At 43.5% G+C, this 20587-nt stretch overlaps 1 protein-coding gene across 6 annotated transcripts in view; it reads right to left on the reverse strand.

Moving 5' to 3' along the window:
• LOC135577179 (zinc finger protein 131-like) overlaps positions 1–20587 on the reverse strand; it is a 29170-nt gene that overhangs the window by 3189 nt on the left and 5394 nt on the right. For 2 of the 6 annotated variants that reach the window (XM_065045016.1, XM_065045017.1), the window contains 4 exons: positions 19817–19918; positions 18491–18635; positions 13508–14193; positions 9534–9664 (listed from right to left, as the gene is read on the reverse strand). In XM_065045016.1, the coding sequence (XP_064901088.1) occupies positions 9534–9664; positions 13508–14193; positions 18491–18635; positions 19817–19918 (1064 nt within the window). Of the gene's footprint in view, positions 1–9533; positions 9665–13507; positions 17091–17112; positions 17241–18490; positions 18636–19816; positions 19919–20129; positions 20417–20587 lie in introns of those variants that run through there. The other 4 variants (XM_065045018.1, XM_065045019.1, XM_065045020.1 and 1 more) reach the window with 4 other exon arrangements.

The raw sequence follows: 20587 nt of genomic DNA on the forward strand, positions 1-20587 counted from the left end.
AGGATGGCCAGCATCCCACCTGTGTGAGGTGTGAGTAGGTGCAAGATCTGCTCTACATGGTTGCAAAACTTAAGGAGGAGGTCAAGACACTGAGGTCCATCAGGGAGTGTGAAAAGGAAATTGACTGGGGGAGTAATTCCCTGGTGTGCCACTCAGAGAGGCTCCAGGGGGATACTCCCCAAAAGGTGATGAACCCCTTGCCCTGTCAGGCAGAGGGAGAAGACCTGAGACAGCCCCTTCCCTGTTGCTGTCGGGCTGAGGTAGGGGACAGAAAAGATGATGAGGATTAGAAGCGAGTTCCAGTTTGGGGCCGTGGGCAACCCCCCTCCCTACATGATTGTTTCCCCAGGTGCCCCTCCGTAATAGGTTTGAGGTCCTGGATCTTGAAGAGGAGGTAGATGAGGATGTGGTGCAAGGCCCACCTATGAGGTCACATAGAAAGAGGCAGTTGACCCCACGCCTCAAGACCGCCTCAGATAAGAAAGAAAGAAGGGTAATTGTAGTAGGCAAGTCCCTTCTGAGAGGGACTGAGGGCCTAATCTCCAGAGATAACCCTCAACATAGGGAAGTGTGCAGTCTACCTGGAGCCCGGATCATGGACATCACCAGGACGCTCCCCAACCTGGTGCACCCGACAGACTACTACCCACTGCTGATCTTTCAGACAGATGGGGAGGAAGCTGCATCCCGCAGTCTGACGGGAATGAAAAAAGATTTCAAGGCCTTAGGACGGATGGTAAAAGAGTCTGGGGCTCAAGTGATTTTCTCTTCCCTCCTTCCAGTTTTGGGTGATGATCTGGGAGTGAACAGAAAAATCCAGTTCCTAAACAATTGGCTACAGGCAGGGTACTTTGAAAACAGCTGGTTTTACAAGACACCAGTCCAAACAGTGATACGTGGGAAAGGTTTATCTCACAGGGGCAAAAGGATGCTGGGACAGGAATTAGCAGGGCTCATTTGGAGAGCTTTAAACTAGACTCAAAGGGGGATGGGGTTGTAGCTGGGCTTGCATCAGTAGGGCATCACTCTAGAGCTCATGAGGGCTGGGAGGCCTCCCATACCCCTGAGGTGAAATCGGAGTGCTCAGCTCGCTCTCTGAAATGCCTGTACACCAATGCGTGCAGCATGGGGAACAAGCAGGAGGAGTTAGAAACCTGTGTTTGGGCAGGAGATTATGATCTGGTGGCAATTACAGAGACATGGTGGGACAGCACACATGACTGGAATGTGGTCATGGATGGCTATGTCCTTTTCAGGAAAGACAGGCCAGCCAGGTGTGGTGGTGGAGTTGCTCTTTAGGTGAGAGAGCAAATACAATGTATTGAGTATTGTCCAGGCATGGATGAGGAGCGAGTTGAGAGACTGTGGGTGAAAGTTAAGGGGCAGGCTGGCAAGGGTGATACTATTGTAGGTGTCTATTACAGGCCACCAGATCAGGGTGAGGAAGTTGATGAGGTCTTCTACAGGCAGCTGAGAGCAGCCTCACAGTCACAGACCCTGGTTGTGGTGGGGGATATTAACTTCCCTGATGTTTGTTGGAAGGACTAATCGGCTGGCCAGCCACAGTCTAGGAGGTTCCTCCAGTGCGCTGACGATAACTTTCTGATGAAAAGGGTGGAGGAGCCGACTAGGAGAGGTGCACTGCTGGACTTCATCCTCACTAACAAGGAAGGTCTGGTTGAAGCAGTAAAGGTTGAGGGCTGCATTGGTTGCAGTGACCATGAGATGGTGGAGTTCAGAATCTCATGTGGTTGGAGCAGGATAGCAAGCAAATTGCAACCCTGGATTTCAGCAAGGCAAACTTTGGCATTTTCAGGCAATTGCTACGGGAAATCCCATGGGCAAGGCTGCTTGAAGGTAAAGGGCCCCAATGTAGTTGGTTAGTGTTCAGGGACTGTTTCTACTGGGCACAAGATCAGAAGATCCCAACATGTAGGAAGTCAAGGAAGGGAGCCAGGAGGCCTGCGTGGTTAAACAGGGAGCTGCTGAGTAAGCTGAAGTGGAAGAGTTTATAGATAGAGAATAGATATAAGGCTGTTGTCAAAGGGTGCAGGAAGGCAACTAGGAAAGCTAAGGCCTCCTTAGAATTGAACCTGGCGAGAGGGGTCAAGGACAAAAGGAAGAGCTTTTTCAAATACATGGCAAATAAAACTAACACCAGAGGCAATGTAGGCCCACTGATGAATGAGGTGGGTGCCCTGGAGACAAAAGATACAGAGAAGGCAGAGGTACTGAATGCCTTCTTTGTCTACTCTGCCAGAAGCTGTCCTGAGGAGCCCCGTACTGCTGAGGCCCCAGAGGAAGGCAGGACAATGGAGGAGTCTGCCTTAGTTGATGAGGACTGGGTTAGGGAGCATTAGGTGGTCTGGACATCCATAAATCCATGGTTCCAGATGGGATGCACCTGCAGGTGCTGGGGGAGCTGGCTGAGGTCATTGCTGGACCACTCTCCATCATCTTTGCCAAGTCTTGGGAAACGGGAGAGGTGCCTGAGGACTGGAGGAAAGCAAATGTCACTCCAGTCTTCAAAAAGGGCAAGAAGGAGGACCCGGGTAACTATAGACTGGTCAGCCTCACCTCCATCCCTGGGAAAGTGATGGAAGGACTTATCCTTGGTGCCATCTCAAGGCATATCAGGGATAAGAGGGTCATTCAGGGGCAGTCAACATGGCTTCACCAAAGGGAAGTCATGCTTGACCAACCTCATTGACTTCTATGAGGACATAACAAGATGGATGGATGATGGCAGAGCGGTGGATGTGGTCTACCTTGACTTGAGCAAGGCATTTGACACAGTCTCCCACAGCATCCTCACAGCTAAATTGAGGGAGCACAGTCTGGATGAACAGGTAGTGAGGTGGACTGCGAACTGGCTGAAAGAAAGAAGCCACAGAGTCGTGGTCAATGGGGCGGAGTCTAGTTGGAGGCCTGTATCTAGTGGAGTGCCTCAAGGGTCAGTACTGGGGCCTGTATTATTCAATATATTCATTAACAATTTAGACGAGGGAATAGAGTGTACTATTAGCAAGTTTGCTGATGACACCAAGTTGGGAGGAGTGGCAAACATGCCAGAAGGCTGTGCCACCGTTCAGCGAGACCTGGACAGGCTGGAGAGTTGGGCAGGGAAAAATTTAATTAAATATAACAAGGGAAAGTGTAGAGTCTTGCATCTGGGTAGGAACAACCCCAGGTTCCAGTATAAACTGGGGAATGATCTATTAGAGAGCAGTGTAGGGGAAAGGGACCTGGAGGTCCTGGTGGACAGCAGGATGACCATGAGCCAGCACTGTGCCCTTGTGGCCAGGAAGGCCAATGGCATCCTGGGGTGTATTAGAAGGGGGGTGGTTAGTAGGTCCAGAGAGGTTCTCCTTCCCCTCTACTCTGCCCTGGTGAGACCACATCTGGAATATTGTGTCCATTTCTGTGCCCCTCAGTTCAAGAATGTCAGGGAACTGCTGAAAAGAGTCCAGCGCAGAGCCACAAAGATGATTAAGGGAGTGGAGCATCTCCCTTATGAGGAAAGGCTGAGGGAGCTGGGTCTCTTTAGTTTGGAGAAGAGGAGACTAAGGGGTGACCTCATTAATGTTTACAAATATATAAAGGGTGAGTGTAATGAGAATGGAGCCAGGCTCTCCACAGTATCACAGTATGTTTGGGATTGGAAGGGACCTCAAAAGATCATCTAGTCCAATCCCCCTGCTGGAGTAGGAACGCCTAGGTGAGGTCGCACAGGAACATGTCCAGGCGGGTTTTGAATGTCTCCAGAGAAGAAGACTCCACAACCTCCCTGGGCAGCCTGTTCCAGTGCTCTGTCACCCTCACTGAGAAGAAGTTTTTTCTCAAATTTAAGCGGAACCTCTTGTGTTCCAGTTTGTACCCCTTGCCCCTTGTCCTATCGTTGTTTGCCACCGAGAAGAGACTCATCAACTTCCTCAGCCTGATCTGGTGGCCTGTAACAGACGCCCACAACAGTGTCACCCCTGCCAGCCTGCCCCTTGATCCTGACCCATACACTCTCAACTTGCTCGTCATCCACTCCTGGGCAGAATTTAGTACATTGTAGTTGCTCTCTCATATAGAGAGCAACTCCACCACCACACCTTGCTGGCCTGTCTTTCCTGAAAAGAGCATAGCCATCCATGACCACATTCCAGTCATGTGAACTGTCCCACCATGTTTCCATAATTGCCACCAGATCATAATCTCCCGACCGAACATAGGATTCTAACTCCTCCTGCTTATTCCCCATGCTGCGCGCATTGGTGTACAGGCATTTCAGGGAGCGAGCAGAGCACACCAATTTCTCCCTAGGGGCATAGGAGGCCACCCGGTCCTCATCAATTTTAGAATGCTGCCCCACTGGGACAAGCCCAGCTACAACCCCATCCCCCTTCGAGCCTAGTTTAAAGCTTTCCAAATGAGCCCAGCTAATTCCTGCCCCAGCATCCTTTTGCCCCTGCGAGATAAACCTTTCCCGCTTGACACTGTCTGGACTGGTGACTTATAAAACCAACCATTATCAAAAAATCCAAAGCCCTGCCTGTAGCACCAGTCTTGGAGCCAAACATTAAGAGATTGCATTTTCCTATTCCATCCCACATCGTCCCTTGAAGATGGAAGGAGTGAAGAGAAGATCGCTTGAGCCCCTGAGTCTTTCACCATCCTTCCCAAGACCTTGAAGTTGTTCTTCTTTCCCCTAAGACTACGGGAAGCAGCTTCCTCCCCATCTGTCTGGAAGACCAGCAGCGGGTAGTAGTCTGTCGGGTGCACCAGTTTGGGGAGCTCTCTAGCGATATCCTTGATCCGGGCTCCAGGTAGACTACAAACTTCCCTAAGATGAGGGTCAACCCTGCATATTGGGCCCTCTGTTCCTTTCAGAAGGGAATTTCCTATTACAAGCACCCTTCTTGCTTTCTTATCAGAGGCAGTCTTAAGTTGTGAAGTCAACCGCCTCTTCCTATGTGATCTTGTAGGCAGGCTTGGCACCACCTCCTCACCTACCTCTTCTTCAAGATCCAGGGCCTCAAACCTATTACAGAGGGGCACCTGGGGAGGCAAAGCAGGCAGGGAGGGGGGCTGCCCGTGACGCCGAACCGGAATACGCTTCCAACCCTCGTCGTCTTTTAGGTCCCCTACCTCTGCCCGACAGCAACAAGGGCGGGGCCGTCTCAGGACTTCCGCCTCTGTCCGAGAGGGCAGGAGGTCCATCTCCTTTTGGGGGGTACCTCCCTGGGACCTTTTTGACTGGCACATCAGGGTGTTACTCCACCAGTCAATCTCTCTTTCACACTCCCTGATGGTCCTCAGCATCTCAACCTCCTCCTTAAGTTTCACAACCATGTCAAGCAGATCTTGCACCTGCTCACACCTCACACAGGTGGAGTGCTGGCCTCCCTCCCCCAGCAGCAGCAGGCTCTGGCACTCCCTGCAGCCAGAGACCTGAACAGCCACCGTTCGGGACAGAACCTCCTCAGTCTGCGTAGCCACAGTCTGTTTGAGACAAGCTCTCCTCCTGGAGGCGACCATGGTCGTCAGCAGTCTGGGATGCTGGCAATAAGTTAGAGGGGCTGACAAGCAACAAGTGCTCTCTGCACCCTGCTGCACAAGCTACCACACCTGCTGCTGCAGCACAGTGTGGGTGGGACTCACCTGCTACACAAGCTGGTTGCCTCTCCCTACACCTGGTGGGCAGCGACTAATCCCAAAGGATTTTTCAAGGCAAGGGGAGGGGGTGTGGTCACCGTCACCGTGGGAACACCCCCCGCCACTTCAGCCGCTCTCTCACAATGGCTGCCGCTCTCTCACAATGGCTGTCGGGGCTGCAGGGATCGGGACTCGCCGGGAATCACGCTGTCCCTGTACGTTTCCCTCTGAGCTTCCTAATCTCGGCTGAACCTCGTGGTCGGCTGAACCCCGCCGGCTCCGGCTCTCGCTGGGCTGGCTCCGATCAGCTGACTCTTCTCAGTGACAACCAAGGGGACAAGGGGTAATGGGTTCAAACTGGAACACAAGAGGTTCCACTTAAATTTGAGAAGAAACTTCTCACTGAGGGTGACAGAACACTGGAACAGGCTGCCCAGGGAGGTTGTGGAGTCTCCTACTCTGGAGGCATTCAAGACCTGCCTGGACGCCTTCCTATGTAACCTCATCTAGGTGTTCCTGCTCCGGCAGGGGGATTGGACTAGATGATCTTTCAAGATCCCTTCCAATCCCTGACATTCTGTGATTCTGTGACATCTTGCGAGAAGGGCAACGATAAACACGTAACCAAGTAACTGACCAACTGTGTATAACATTCCATTCATGTGAATACTTCAGATAAAAGTGGGACATCATGAGGATCTCGTCCCTTTTTTCCCTTTTGCTTATGGCCGACATTAGGAGAGGACCTCGCTAGTCGTCCCTGCAAACTGAGGCCTAGTGAGAGACTGAATCCAGCTCCGGTTGGCTGCAGAGTCCAATCCAGTACTTCGGGCGCCGGCTCTGCAGTTGCTGAGACTTTCAAGATTGGTTCTGTATATTTTGTATTATTTTCTCTATTCTTATTAGTCGCATTAGTAAAACATTTTTAATTTTTCCAACTCTCTTATCTCTCTCCTCCTTTTCCTCCCAATCGCCTGTCCTCATTGGGAAGGGGGGAGAGGGAGGGGCTAAAAAGGGGTAAAGTGGGGGGGGAAGAGGAGGTTAACAACAGATCTGCCACATTTTTTTTGTCACCTCGCAATCAAAACCCTTGACACATTCCAATATATGTCTTGTGCTAGAATTTTGGGTGGAAAGCTATTTATGTAGTGAAAGTGTAATACAAACTGTCCTTTACTTAAGTTCTAGATACAGTACTACTAGCCCAATTTTCCTTATCAGCTTTCACTTGTTCATGGCATTGTAAGATTTACCTGGCTAGACTAAACTTTCACATTTTGCCATGTCAAGAAAATGAGTAATTTCAGCAGATAAAAATCTCTTAAAACTCCATCCCTTTAAATCTCTTCCAGCTAAAAGGACTGCTTTGATTGTAGACATACTATTTTCACAAAGCACTTGAGCACACTTCCCTTCAGCTGGCACTGAGGTAAGAAGCCTGAAAACAACATAGAAGAGACTGCAGAAATGAATGAAGTTCCAGGGTAGAAGAGAGAGAAGAGTGGGGTAGAGTCGGGCTTGGAATAAAGAAAAAGGCTCAGGGGTCTTTGTCCACGCTAGTATTCTTGGCTGCAGAAAAAAAGCAAAGAACATGCATTTCAGTGTTGACACGTGTCCTAGTTTTGTTTAATATAAGACCAGTTCTCTTTTAGTGAATTTTCCGTTCAGGTAAGTTCTTCTAACTGTATTTTTCTGAAGTTGGCTGCATGCTTTTTGGACAATGTTTGCTCCAGAGCTGATAATGGTAGGAATGGTATTGCTACGGCACCCAAGGTCACTGATAAGTTTTATATGTCCCATAAGTGAGAGGGATGTACTTGCAAGGAGGGGTGGACAGAACAGGTGACCAAAATTCACCAACTAGGTATTTCATGCCATCCACGTCATACACCATATAAAAGTGGGAGATCACGAGGGTCTTGCTCTCTTCATCCCATCCAGCATCTGAAGAGGACCCTGCCTGTTCTACCTGTGATCCTAGGCCAAGTTCCAGGCCCTGCATCCCTGAATCCAGTCCCAGTTTACTCCAGAGTCCAGCCCAGGACTTATGGTTGCCTGCCCTGAAGCCACGGGAGCTTCGCCAGCTCTGCTGCGGGCCACCACTGCGCTAGGCTGGGAAATTCAAGACTGGTTTTGTATATTTTGCATTATTTTCTCTTTTTATTAGTAGCATTAGTAAAGCATTTTTTACTTTCCAACTTGTAAGTCTCTCTCCCTTTTCCTCCCATTCCCTTTCCTTAATGGGGAAGGCGGAGGGTTAACAGAGAGCATCCGCCATGGTTGATTGTCACCCTGCAAAAAATGGTGACAGCAAATATTTTTGAAACAGAATGTTCCATCTCCTCAATTTTCAGCAACAGCACAGAAGGATGATGGAGTATCTGACTGGGATTAACCTGAGGAACAGGTTTGTTATGGAGCTGAATATCCCCATTTTGCTATTGAAGTCTTAAAATCATGTTTATGATGCTAATGACATGCTTTTTGTCATCCCCCCCCCCAGGCTCACACTTTGGAAAGAAGTTGCACACACACTTCATAAAATACTTACCTCAAAATTACTTAGTCCTACATAAAGGTAATAACCATCAGTAATGCCCAAGCACATAATTACTGTTCTTGCTACGTGGAGCCTAATTCACTACTCAAGGCATACAATGAAGAGCACCAAAAGTGCTCATCGAGCAAGTGCAATTGTATTTTCTCCTCTTTGTTCACTGAGCCAAGATTTTATTAACTGTACACTGTTCAAATTTAGTTTTAAAGATAAAAAAAAAAAATAAAGAAAAATTTATCCAAGAATTGCTGTAGTTGCTGCAGGCTGAAATAAAACTAACCCACATTCAAAATAATCTGTAACAGAGAAAGCTATGAGGTGAAGCAATTAAACCAAGAGGTCACAAAGACAAAACAGTATCTTCAATGAAGCTACTAGGTACAATTTTGTGTTATATAGTAGTTCTCATGTTCAAAACAAACATCATTAAGACAAAGGTATTCTTCCAAGAATTAACTTCAGACTAGCATAACAACTAAACAATGCAAGAGCATCGGTGAAACTTCTAATTAAATAATTTGATCAGCAACACACAGAATTCGTTCATCTCCTGCAGTATTCACTGCTTTCTGTGAATAAGATCACTGTTTTGTTTGTTTGTTTTGTTTTTTTTTTTTTTTCTGTAAACTGAATAAGGTGAGAGTCTTAAGGGGAGAAGAGGGGGGAATATATTCTTATTTGAGACTGTCACAGCAGTGGAGCAGCAAAATGGCAAATAAAAATGCTACAACCAACCTCATTTGTCATATTTTCTAGATTTTCAAAATCACCTTTAAAAGCTAAGTAACATTCTTCTGAACAGCTTTTCAAATGTCAGCTACATATATAGACCAAGTACCCTAGCTATCCATCTACAGCATTTATATTTGCTTAAAAGATATTACAGATTGTCATCATAAGTTGGAATGACTTTCCAGAGAAAATCAATATCCTGGTATTAAACAGAAGAATAATAAAATAGGAAATAAAATAGTACTTTGTATTTTGGACTTTAATGAAGCATGATCACAAGCAGGAAAGGCCTAGGTCAGCGCATCAAGAACCTTGAAAAGGAAGCAGAAAGATCTGCAAGATGGAGATGAACACCTGCAAGAATCTGATTAACAAAGTATTATGAAGCTCCATATCAGTAATTCCATATTTTAAGTGGAACTACTTAGATATAAGAATTTACCCTCATGTTGTGATTGAATGCAATCTTTATAATTTATTTTACTAAAAGTAGTTCTTGGAGAAATAAGCTCACTCTTGCCTTTCCTGCTCAGTACTCCCACGCTCCCTCAGCACAGGAAGGAAGGATCTAGCTTCAGACTCCGCTACTTCCATTACCCACCTGACATTCGTATAGCTTTTTTCTTCCCTTTTTAGCTCCAGTTCCAGACTGACAGGCCGTCAGGTGACATTTGAGTGTGCTATTCCTAGCAAAACGTTCATGGCAGTTTGGACATTCGAATGGCTTTTCACCTGTTAAGACAGACACAGGGATTTGTAAGCATATAAAACCAGTTTTCAGTCAGCTCCCCCTTCTTTCCCTCTCCCTTTTGTGGAGGTTGATAAATATGCTGTAAAGATGTGGCTAATTGAATTATTCTACAGAAGAGAAGACATTCTATGTAAATTTATTTATATAAATAAAAGGGCAAAAACCTAATGAGGAGTCATAACTCTCATTTATATAAAAAAAACCCAAACAACAATGTAACATAATTACCAGTGCCATTTAAGGTACATTTAGGTTTTTATTAAAGTTAGATTACTATTCTGATGAAATATCTTAAAGAAATAACAGCTATTTCTCTCTTTTCATCTGATAATATTAACAGTTAAAGACTCAAGATTAATATATACAAAGTGACACATTAAAGAAGGAAATATTTAAATAATACAAAATTTTACTTATGCTTATGCTTGAGAGCTGAAACTGAGCTTCAGAAAAAAAGTTGGCACAGAATGACCATGAAGTAACAATGCATCAGTATGAAAACAAACAAAATAAACCCCAAAACTTTCATTCAAAGTAGTATATTGTTATTACCATCATCAAGTAGTAATAAAGAACAACTGGTGTCTCTGTTTAGCAATTTTATTATGCACAAACATAATGAAATTCAAGGAAATTCAAGTACAAAAAATTAGGAACAGCGTGTTTATTCTGAAAGTCTGATAATTAATCTGTGGAGGTACTGATACCAACACAACTACTGAAACAAACTATTTAATGGACTCCAAGATACTGAGACATTTCAGTGAGTAACATAAGAATCTATTCTAGCTAGATTAAGCTTAAAAGCCTACATTTTCAGGAATGCAGTAGCTATCGACTACTGAGATGAAAAGCCAACAAACCTATATTTTCAGAAATAAAGATATTCAGAAATGCTTAACTAGCTTTTCAAAAGAAATCTACAACTAGCCTATAATTCTCGCTTAAACACCTAAAGGTCACAAAAAAGTGTTAAATGATGGGAATATTCCCCTTAATGGTTATAAAAGGCTATGTTTTTGGAGACCATTGTACAGGTAATGCAGAAGATGCTGAACTGCTATCACTCTTGTACAGAGTGTTTCAAAAAGATGGACCGAATTTGAAATCACTATCCTCCTCTGGATGTGTCCATCTTTTTGAAACACCTCGTAGATCAAAAATCATGGACTTCCCATGAACAACCAAATACATTGTTGAGCCAAGAGGATACTACAGAACAAAACTCACACCACAGACCTTCACCTGCCCTGCGATCTGGTCACATTTAAAGAGTTACTTGGAGCATGGCACCGCTCAGTCAAGGACAGATCTATTCTATTCATACTCAAATTCTTCAATTATCTTCAACATATTCTGCTGAAAGTATTTGAAAGTGACAATTCAAAGAGAACAGTGGTGATATCCAATTTTTTTTTTTCTATTTATAAGAACATGTGAAATTTCACTTGCCAATCATAAGTAACTCATAGGACAGAAATTCTGACCTTAGATAGTCTGATATTGGACTGGTCCTTTATAATCCTACAGCCACAGGAAAGAGATTGTCCAAAATAAATATTTTTTAACCCAAAGACATTCATAACACCACAGTGACTTTTATTTGCCTACTAAGAAGTCTGTATAATCTGTATACAAATTACTTCAGTTTACAGGGGTTTCAGACAAGGACTGATTAATTTGGCTGCTTGGAGCACATCACACCTCCTTCACTTTCCACCTTAATCATATGAGCGCACACACACACACACTCTCTATAAAAGGAAAAAAAAAAGAGGGGAAAAAAAAAAATAAAAAAAATCAAGAAGGCCTAACTCTGAGAAATATTCAGCAGTCAAAATTCCCAGTAAAATCAGAGGGAATCAAGTTGTTTAGTGTCTTTTTCTGCTAGGGGATATAAGCTTTGCAAAACACCAGGATTAGACAAGCATGTTTAGAGCAGTAGCTTCATTATTCAAGTGCAGCCTTGCAGAATTTCTGTCCTATGAGTTACTTATGACTAGCAAGTGAAATCTCATTCATTCTCATAAAGGGAAAAAAAAAAAAAAAGAGAATCATTAGATCAGGCAAAAAAACCTTCCCTCTTTATATGTTCTGGAGATGACTTTGTACCTTCAGTTACATGACATTCAAGACAATTTTGAGGGTTTTTTTCCAGAGATTCAGAAGCTGCTTAAGGCACTGTATGCATGTGCAAGAAAGAAACTCCATAGTTCTCTTTCCTTTCTTTTACTGAGACAAAGATAATAGCCATTGGCAATGTCAAATTCCTACATCAAAAAGAATTACCAACCCTTATAAGATGTCTATTTCTGCTCCAATTGCTACTTGTGTGTTATTGCTGGTGTTGTGATTAAGCAGTAACAGGATCAAATACTTTGTAAGACATTTTCTCCCTGGTCTTTTAATTTTGTTTTCATATTCAACCAGTACTATACAGAATTAAGAAACTAGAAAGCCTTTGGCTCAATGGGTGTATTTCCACTGATCTTAGGAGACCACAGTTAAATGGTAGTATCTGGTTTAATTTTAAGCTTAAGGCTTTCAAAATGCTGAACTGGAAGTAATCAGATTCCATGTATTATACTTGTATCAATAAATATTTAGAAAGTACTCTGCATCTCCTGTGATATGCTAAGTTGCTTCATCCCCAAAATCCTTTGTCACAACAGCAACCAATATACCATGATATTTGGGTTACTCTGTTAATCCACCACAAACTTTTCTCTGAAAAGACTTCTGTTAAGTAGCTTATATTTGCCTTGGTCATAATGGAGAAACACTTCCTACTTCATAGGGGATAAGGATGTGCCAAACACTTTTTATAAATGCAACTTTTAAGGGGCTATTGGGAGTAGACTGGATGCAGTGTCATATAACAATACTCAGCAGTCCCATACACAGATGCAAAGAAGTTCCAGTAAAAAGGCTTTAGCAACAACAATAAGCTGCAAAAGAAATAGGGCTGCTACCCTCTACTAAATTCTTACTGATGACTCATGACTGACACATTAAACAAAAGCATCTGAAAGATCAGGACAACATATATTTTACATTCAAAGAGCTATCTATATAATGCTCAGTACCTATTCGGATTGTACAGACTTTTCAGTGAGATAAAGAAATAGCATCTTAACCTCCCATATTATACAGGAGTATAAGTCATTTTGGACTCAAAAGATGCTATCCAGATTTCAAAGAGGCAGATTTTACACTAACAGAAGTCTAGTATAGTCACTAAAAATGTTTTGCTGTGTTAATTAACAAAGAAAATTAAATCATAGGTGAGATGTCAAGAGCAAGGATGAAACTTTCAAACAAGATGGTACAAGAGAGAGTTGTTAGGGGGGTATTTTATGCCTGATGCATTAATAGGCATTTGCTCAGAAGTTGTTACTTAAAGAAACCCTTTAAACTGTGTATTCCACTGAGAAGTTCACAGTTCAGATCATATTTCAACATAAACATTTACTAGTAGAATTGTGAAAGTAAGAGTACCTCCTCAGTTTGGTACTTTTGAAGAAGAAAACATGCTTTAAGAAATTATTTTGAAAAGTCTTTAAGATTTAATAGACTTGAGAGAGAAGCTTCATTAGCGCTTTCTGCTTTTAGGTGCCTGTTTTTAACCACCTCAATCCCTCAAAGTTTATATCAGTGGAAAACAAAAAAATGAAATAATTTTAGTTGTAAAATATAAGCCAAGTATTTCTAGCACTCAGGACTCATGTGTTCTCTTGAGCATATTCTCTATTTCCCCAAAACATACAAAAATCCAAAATACTAGAGCCAAAGCCACAAGTATAGGACAATAGCAGGGCTCTTACCTGTGTGCTTCCGGAGGTGCTCTTTAAAATGTCCAAAGTGGTCAAACTGCTTATCACAGTACTGGCATATATGTATTTTTTTGCCAGGTCTTTGCTTCTTGCTGGCACCACCTTCATCAAGATGGTAACAGGTGAGGTGCTGTTTCAAAGCACTCTCTCGTAGGTACCTTTTATTGCATGTGTCACACTTGTAACTCTCAGTAGAGTGTGTTTTCATGTGTTCCTTAAAATGGTAAAATAATTTAAATGAACGGTTACATTTCTCACAGTGGAATAAATTCTTCACGTGTGACAGCTGAAGTTCCACAATTTCAATACCTTCTACCTGTTTGCACGAAGGATCAGTTGCACTACCACCTTCTTCTTGGATCTGACATTTTGTCTCTCCCTGACGATACTTACTAGTGATATCTGCCAAAAGAGCCAAAGCAGATTCATCTGATGTAGCCGTTGTCTGTATGTACTTTATAGATTGCTCTGCAGAAGCTACTTCAAGTGTTTCTATGCTGTCATCTTCCACTTCAGTTGTCCCCTCAGCAATCTCAACTTCAATTTCAACAGGCTCCGATTCTGCAGATGGCAGTGTTTCTGTGATAACGTTAGAGGTTTCGGCTATCTTTCTCTTTTTCAGTTTATTTTTACCTTGCATTTGATTTGATTCTAAGGGTGATGAATTTTCTTTGTTCCTGCAAAGAATTTGCATAAAGATAGTTAAGACCCATAAGCACTTATATAACAGTTTCTGTCTGATACTGAACTTCTGCATTAAACAGTCGCTAGCCATTTCTCAAAGAAGCTGAACGATGAACGACCACATAACCTGTGTGCATTTCAGAAGCTAATTTGTCCTAATCTATATTCCTTAGAGCTCTAGGATAGCATGGTTAAAGCTATGGAGCCTTTGACATAAAGTTACTAAAGTGTTTTAAATAGCTCTGCTTGAACGATACACACCACCTATCAAGAACAAAGGCTAGTTAGCCTAATGACATAAGTTTATCTAAGAAACTTGTGAAATTCTGTACTTGGAAAGAAAACTTCCCAAAAGGAAGGAGTTCTGCAGCCTGCCTACGCAGAAATAAGATTTAATTCCTTCCTATGCTATTCACCTCTTAAGCTCTGGAGTGCATGCAACTGCCTGCAGTGCTTACTTAGAAAACACTACAGCTATGACTTCACACAATGATTATGATAACATCTTGTACTTCAGGAAAGCACACAGCTAATAGCTCTTCTCCTTGCATCATAAACACACAACCCCCTTCCTCCAAGATGTCAGGGATAGCATTCCATCTAAAACACAGACAGAGCTGAGTGGGTCAACGCTTTCAAATCACACCCTCATGATTATCCACAGCACTTACATGCTGGAGATTTTACTACTGATTATCAGTCTCAAATATGAGTGGCTATCTTCCTCTCATAATGGTCCCACCTGGAGTCTCCGGCAGAAAGCATCAGGAGCAACTCGAGGTCGACCCTTAGGTTTTTGGAGCCAAGGATACAAAGGATCTGAGGCCAAGTATACTCCAATTGAAAAAGAAATACTAGCAGCATATGAAGGGGTCTGAGCTGCTTCAGAAGCGATTGGTACTGAAGCACAGCTTCTCCTGGCACCTCTACTGCCAATACTGGGCTGGATGTTCAAAGGGAAGGTTCCCTCTACGAATCATGCAACTGATGCTACATGGAGTGGATTGCACTGATCACACAAGCTTGAATAGAAAGTCCCTATTGCCTAGGGATCTTAGAAGTGATTACAGGTTGGCCAGAAGGTAGACTTTGGAATGCCACCAGATGAAGAAGTGGTGACACGTGCTGAAGAAGCCCCACTGTATAATAAACTATCAGAGAATGAAAAGTGTTATGCACTGTTCACAGATGAATCCTGCCATCTTGTAGAAAAATGTTGGAAGTGGAAAGCTTTTATACAGTAGTTGGAAATAATTGCAGGCTGGAGAGTTTAGCTTGATGGACTGATCTGAATCTTGGTTCAACAGCTCTACCGGTGTACACAGACTCAAAGTGATACAAAATAGAATATACTTTTTCAGTTTCAAGTGTCATTTAAATTTCTCAAGCAGACAGCAAAGCTTCGCTTTTTTCCTGAATGAAAAAAAAAAAAAAAAGTTATTTTGGTGATAATATGCTTAATCCTAATGTCAAAAAAGGGTGTTGGTGGGGTTGGAGGGTAGGACTAGAAAGCACAATCCCATCTTTTCTATTTAAAAAAAAAAATACATACTTATTCAGCTCTGCTACCACTTCACAGAATAAGGTGACTCAAAAAACTCAACACTGATGTTGAAAACCAAGTTTCCAGTGTACCACATCATGAAGGTGTTTGGGTTTTTTTGTTTGTTTGTTTTGTTGTTTGGGTTTTTTTTTTTTTTAAAGCTGGCTACTAGAGGAACTCAGGGTCAATGCCACTCTCCTTAGCTAGTACGTCTATGGGGAGATAAAGAGGAAGCAACAGTCTTCCCTTTGCCTGAACACAAAGATCTCTATGCAAACGTACATAGCTTGGGGAATAACAAGAGGAGTTAGAGATGCGTGCACACGTGCAGGGCTATGATCTTATTGGCATCACGGAGACATGGTGGGATGGCTCCTATGACTGGAGCGTTGGAATGAAAGGATACAGGCTCTTTAGGAAAGACAGGCAGGGGGTGTTGCCCTCTGTCAATGACCAGCTGGAGTACAGGGAGCTCTGCCTGGGGATGGATGAGGAACCAACCGAGAGCTCATAGGTCAGGATTAAAGGGAAGACAGGGACAGGTGACATTATAGTGGGGGTCTGCTACAGGCCACCCAACAGGAAGACCCAAGCAGATGAGGCCCTCTATATACAGATAGAAGCAGCCTCATGTTCACGAGCCCTGGTCCTCATGGGGGACTTCAACCACCCTGATATCTGTTGGAGGGATAGTACAGCAGGGCATAAACAATCCAGGAGGTTTGCATTGATGATAACTTCCTTCTCCAAGTGACAGAGGAGCCAATGAGGAGAGGTGCTATGCTGGATCTTGTTCTCACCAACAAGGAGGGACTGGTAGATAATGTGAAGCTCAAGGGCAGCCTTGGCTGCAGTGACCATGAAATGGTGGAGATGGTGGAGTTCAAGATCCTTAAGGCAGAGAAGAGGACACACAGCAAGCTTGCTACCCTGGATTTCAGGAGAGCAGACTTTGGCCTCTCCAGGGATCTGCTTGGTAGAGTACCATGGGATAAAGCCCTGGAGGGAAGAGGGGACCAAGGAAGCTGGTTAATATTCAGAGAACACCTCCTCCGAGCTCAGGAGTGGTGCATCCCAACAAAGAGGAAGTCAGGTAAAAACACCAGGAGGCCTGCACAAATGAACAAGGAGCTCCTGGACAAACTCAAACACAGAAAGGAAGTCTAGAGATGGTAGAAGCAAGGACAAGTAGCCTGGGAGGAATACAGAAAAATTGTCTGAACAGCCAGGGATCAGGTTAGAAAAGCTAAAGCCCTGACAGAATTAAATCTGACCAGGGACATCAAGAGCAGCAAGAAAAGTTTTTCTAGGTCCATCAATGATAAAAGGAAGACTAGGGAAAAAGGAAGGAAATAAGAGAGCTGGTTACCTGGGATATGGAGAAGGCTGAAGTACTCAATGACTTTTTTGCCTCGGTCTTCACCGGCAAGTGCTCTAGCCACACCACCAAACTCACAGAATCCAAAGACAGGGACTGGGAGAATGAGGAACCACCCACTGCAGGAGAAGATCAGGTGTGAGATCATCTAAGGAACCTGAAGGTGCACAAGACCATGGGACCTTGATAAGATGCATCCGAGGGTCCTGAGGGAACTGTCAGATGAAGTTGCTAAACCATTATTCATCATTTTTGAAAAGTTGTCCTGGTTTTGCCAAAAACAAGACCAGTTCTCTTTTAGTGATTTTTCTTTCAGCTAAGTTCTTCTAGGTGGCTGTACTTTTCTGAGGTTTAGCCTGCATATTTTTCCTCAGATGCTGTACTCAGTGCTGATAAGAGACCAACGGAATGCTGAAGAAGCTCATGTTTACATTTATTACTATGGTAGCCAAGAAAGACTGAGAAGTTTTCCCACATTTCATCATGAGAGGGGCGTGTTTGAGGAGGGGTGGATCGAACAGGTGACTTAAATTGACCAAATGAGTATTCCATCCCATAATCATCATACCCCCTATATAAGAGGGTGATCACAAGGGTCAAGCTCTCTTTGACTATGGCTAGCATCTAGAGAGGATCTTGTTTGTCTGCGTGTGATCTATAGGCCTCAGGCCCTGTAATCCCTGCAACCAGTTTCCGGTTTGCTGTGAAGTCCTGCCCATGATTTCTGGGGGCTTGACCTGCACCTGCTGGAGCCAAGTCAGCTCTGCACACCCAGCTCCACCACTGCTAGGAAACATAACCCCCATTTTCAAAAAGTGGGGGGGGGGGGGGGGGGGAAGAAAGAGAGTTTACTGTGAGAGCTTACTGATGTTTTGGCTATTGCCAAGGAGACCAAGGACTTTTTCAACTTTCCAGCTGCAGGTGCAAATAGCAGCTGACAGGACAGCACCTAGATTGCCATCCAGACTGGTCAGTGAAAGACAAACAACTGCCCACAAAGATAAGAAATGGCCCGCCTGATGAAAATGAAGGGATCCAATGAAGAACAGGGAGACTCCAGACCCTAGTTCTACAATTGGCTTGGATTGGTGTGCGAGGGGTGGGGAAATTTGGATTGTAAGGGTATAATTGACCAGGGATTTCTTTGTTCAGGGTCCCTCTGTGGAGGCACCCAGTTCAAGCTGCTCTCTGTCACTGTACATTTCATATAAATTACTTAAGAGTAATTTCTGGAATTCACGCCTGAGACTCTGCTTCGGGAAACCTAGGGTGAAGAAACTTCCTTAACAACTGGCAGCCAGCTCTTGTAAAAGGATTCTTAAGACTCTACATTTCAGTGTTGGGAAGAAAAAGAGGCTTATGTGTTTACCTGATTTCAAGTGCTTTGATCGCTTCTAACATCTGTAGATACTCAGCTGCTTTCCAAACATCATTTGCTTCTTCCTCACCTTGGACCATTAATTTTGCTGTATAGGTGAACTCAATTAGGTGACGAAATGCCATGTTACTTACACCTGTTTACAAGCAAGAAAAACAGCCTCTTTCAGCATTTCCTCAGTCTCATCTATCTGATGAATCTTGCACACTTGCTTGCTTACAGTACTTTGATAGCCAGTTTCATGAAGATGCCACCCTTGAAAGACTCATGTTGGAATAAAAAGTCTACTTTAGAAACATGTGAATCTGGAACAACTACAGAGTCATGCCACGACAAAGATAAAAGGAGAAGATGGACAAAAAGCTGTTTGCATAGAATAATAAAAAGTATAAATTTAAAACATAAAAATATGACTGCTCTCTGAAGAGACCTCTAAGCAGCAAGTTACTGGAAGCTGAAGTATTGCTCCAGGAAATTGCTCCTTGCCTACCAGGTAAGTATTGCTCCACATCTATCCTATTCTTGCACCCCAGCCAAGGCATTTTCTTCTTTTTAGTTTTTCTTCAGAGGAAGTTTTTTCCAGTGGCAATAGCTACCTGTACTGGTTTTGGCTGGGATAAATTTCTTCATAGTAGCTTGTATGGGGCTATGTTTTAGATTTGTGCTGAAAATAGTGTTGATAACACGCTGATGTTTTAGTTACTGCTGAGCAGTGCTTACACAGAGTCAAGGCATTTTCTATTCCTCACACTGCTCCACCAGCAAGTAGGTTGGAGGTGCACAAAAAGTTGGGAGGGGACACAGCTGGGACAGTTGACCCCAGCTGTCCAAAGGGATATTCCATGCCATATGATGTTGTGCTCAGCAATAAAACTGGGGGCTAGGTGGGCAGAGGAGCCACTGCTCGTGGACTGGCTGGGCATCAGTCAGTTGGTAGCAAGCAATTGTTCTCATTTGCATTGCTTTCTTAGGTTTTATTTTCCTCTCTCTGTTATTTTTCCTTGCCATTAAAAAAAATATATATTTACTTTAATTACTCAACTTTTTTTATCTCAACCCACAAGTTTCTTTCTCACTTTTACCCTTCCAATTCTTCCCCCCATCCCACCTGGGGGGAATGAGTGAGCCTGGCTGCATGGTGCTTAGTTGTCAGCCAGGGTTAAACCATAACAGTACCTCAGAACAACTCAAGAGCTGAGATCTAGAAAGTTAATCAATATGACCAAGCATGCATTTCAGCCCATACCAAGGATACTACATTCATTTTGAGCTTGGGCATATAACTCTGAAGGTTTTTATTTGCATGAATCAGACTACCTTCAATCTCCACCAAGGGCTCCTGGGTGAAATCTTGGAAGAATTTGTAGAAGAACTGGCTACAGGCAGCAAGAACAGCCTTATGAGCTTTGAAACGGTGACCTACAAAGAGAGACAAAAATTTTGGTTTAGGTTAATACCTTCCTTACTCATATTGCAGAATAAGTGCAGATGCAGAGAATGGCTGCAGAACCACCCAGCCTACAAATCTATTACAGCAGCATATAGTTACTTTGTATGTCTCCTTGTAACATGGGATACCACTGCAACTAGTCTGTCCCATCTCATGCAGACCCTTGCTGACATCACTGACCTTGTTGAAGCTCTGCAACTCAATCAGCTGGAGGACTCGCTCCAGAGTGTTTCTCCTTTCAGATATTTAAGTTATGGGAAATTCCTGTGCAAACTTTTTCCTGTATGTCTTGGGCTCAGTTCTCAGGTTTTATCCAGGCTCTCCTTGTTTTTTTGCTGCTCTTACATACAGATGTATTTTTATCATCACTTCTGCCAGCATAAAGAGCCCTGCAGAACAGAAGTAGTTCTGCTCTGTTCTTCCTGTTTTCCAGACTGTGTATTCCTCATCACTGTGTTGCCTTCTCCCTGGTACAGGCATGAACATTCATAAGGCTCCATGGGACAGAGGTAAGAGAAGCAACATGGATTAATACTACACAGCTACACAATAAAACAGTTTTGAGCTCAACACATGGATTTGGTAATACTAGAGCAGGAACAAACATTCAGGATAAGTTTTGTGCAAGCATTGTCAGT

The sequence above is a fragment of the Columba livia genome, chromosome W, assembly GCF_036013475.1.
Source record: "Columba livia isolate bColLiv1 breed racing homer chromosome W, bColLiv1.pat.W.v2, whole genome shotgun sequence".
Lineage (NCBI taxonomy): Eukaryota > Metazoa > Chordata > Aves > Columbiformes > Columbidae > Columba > Columba livia.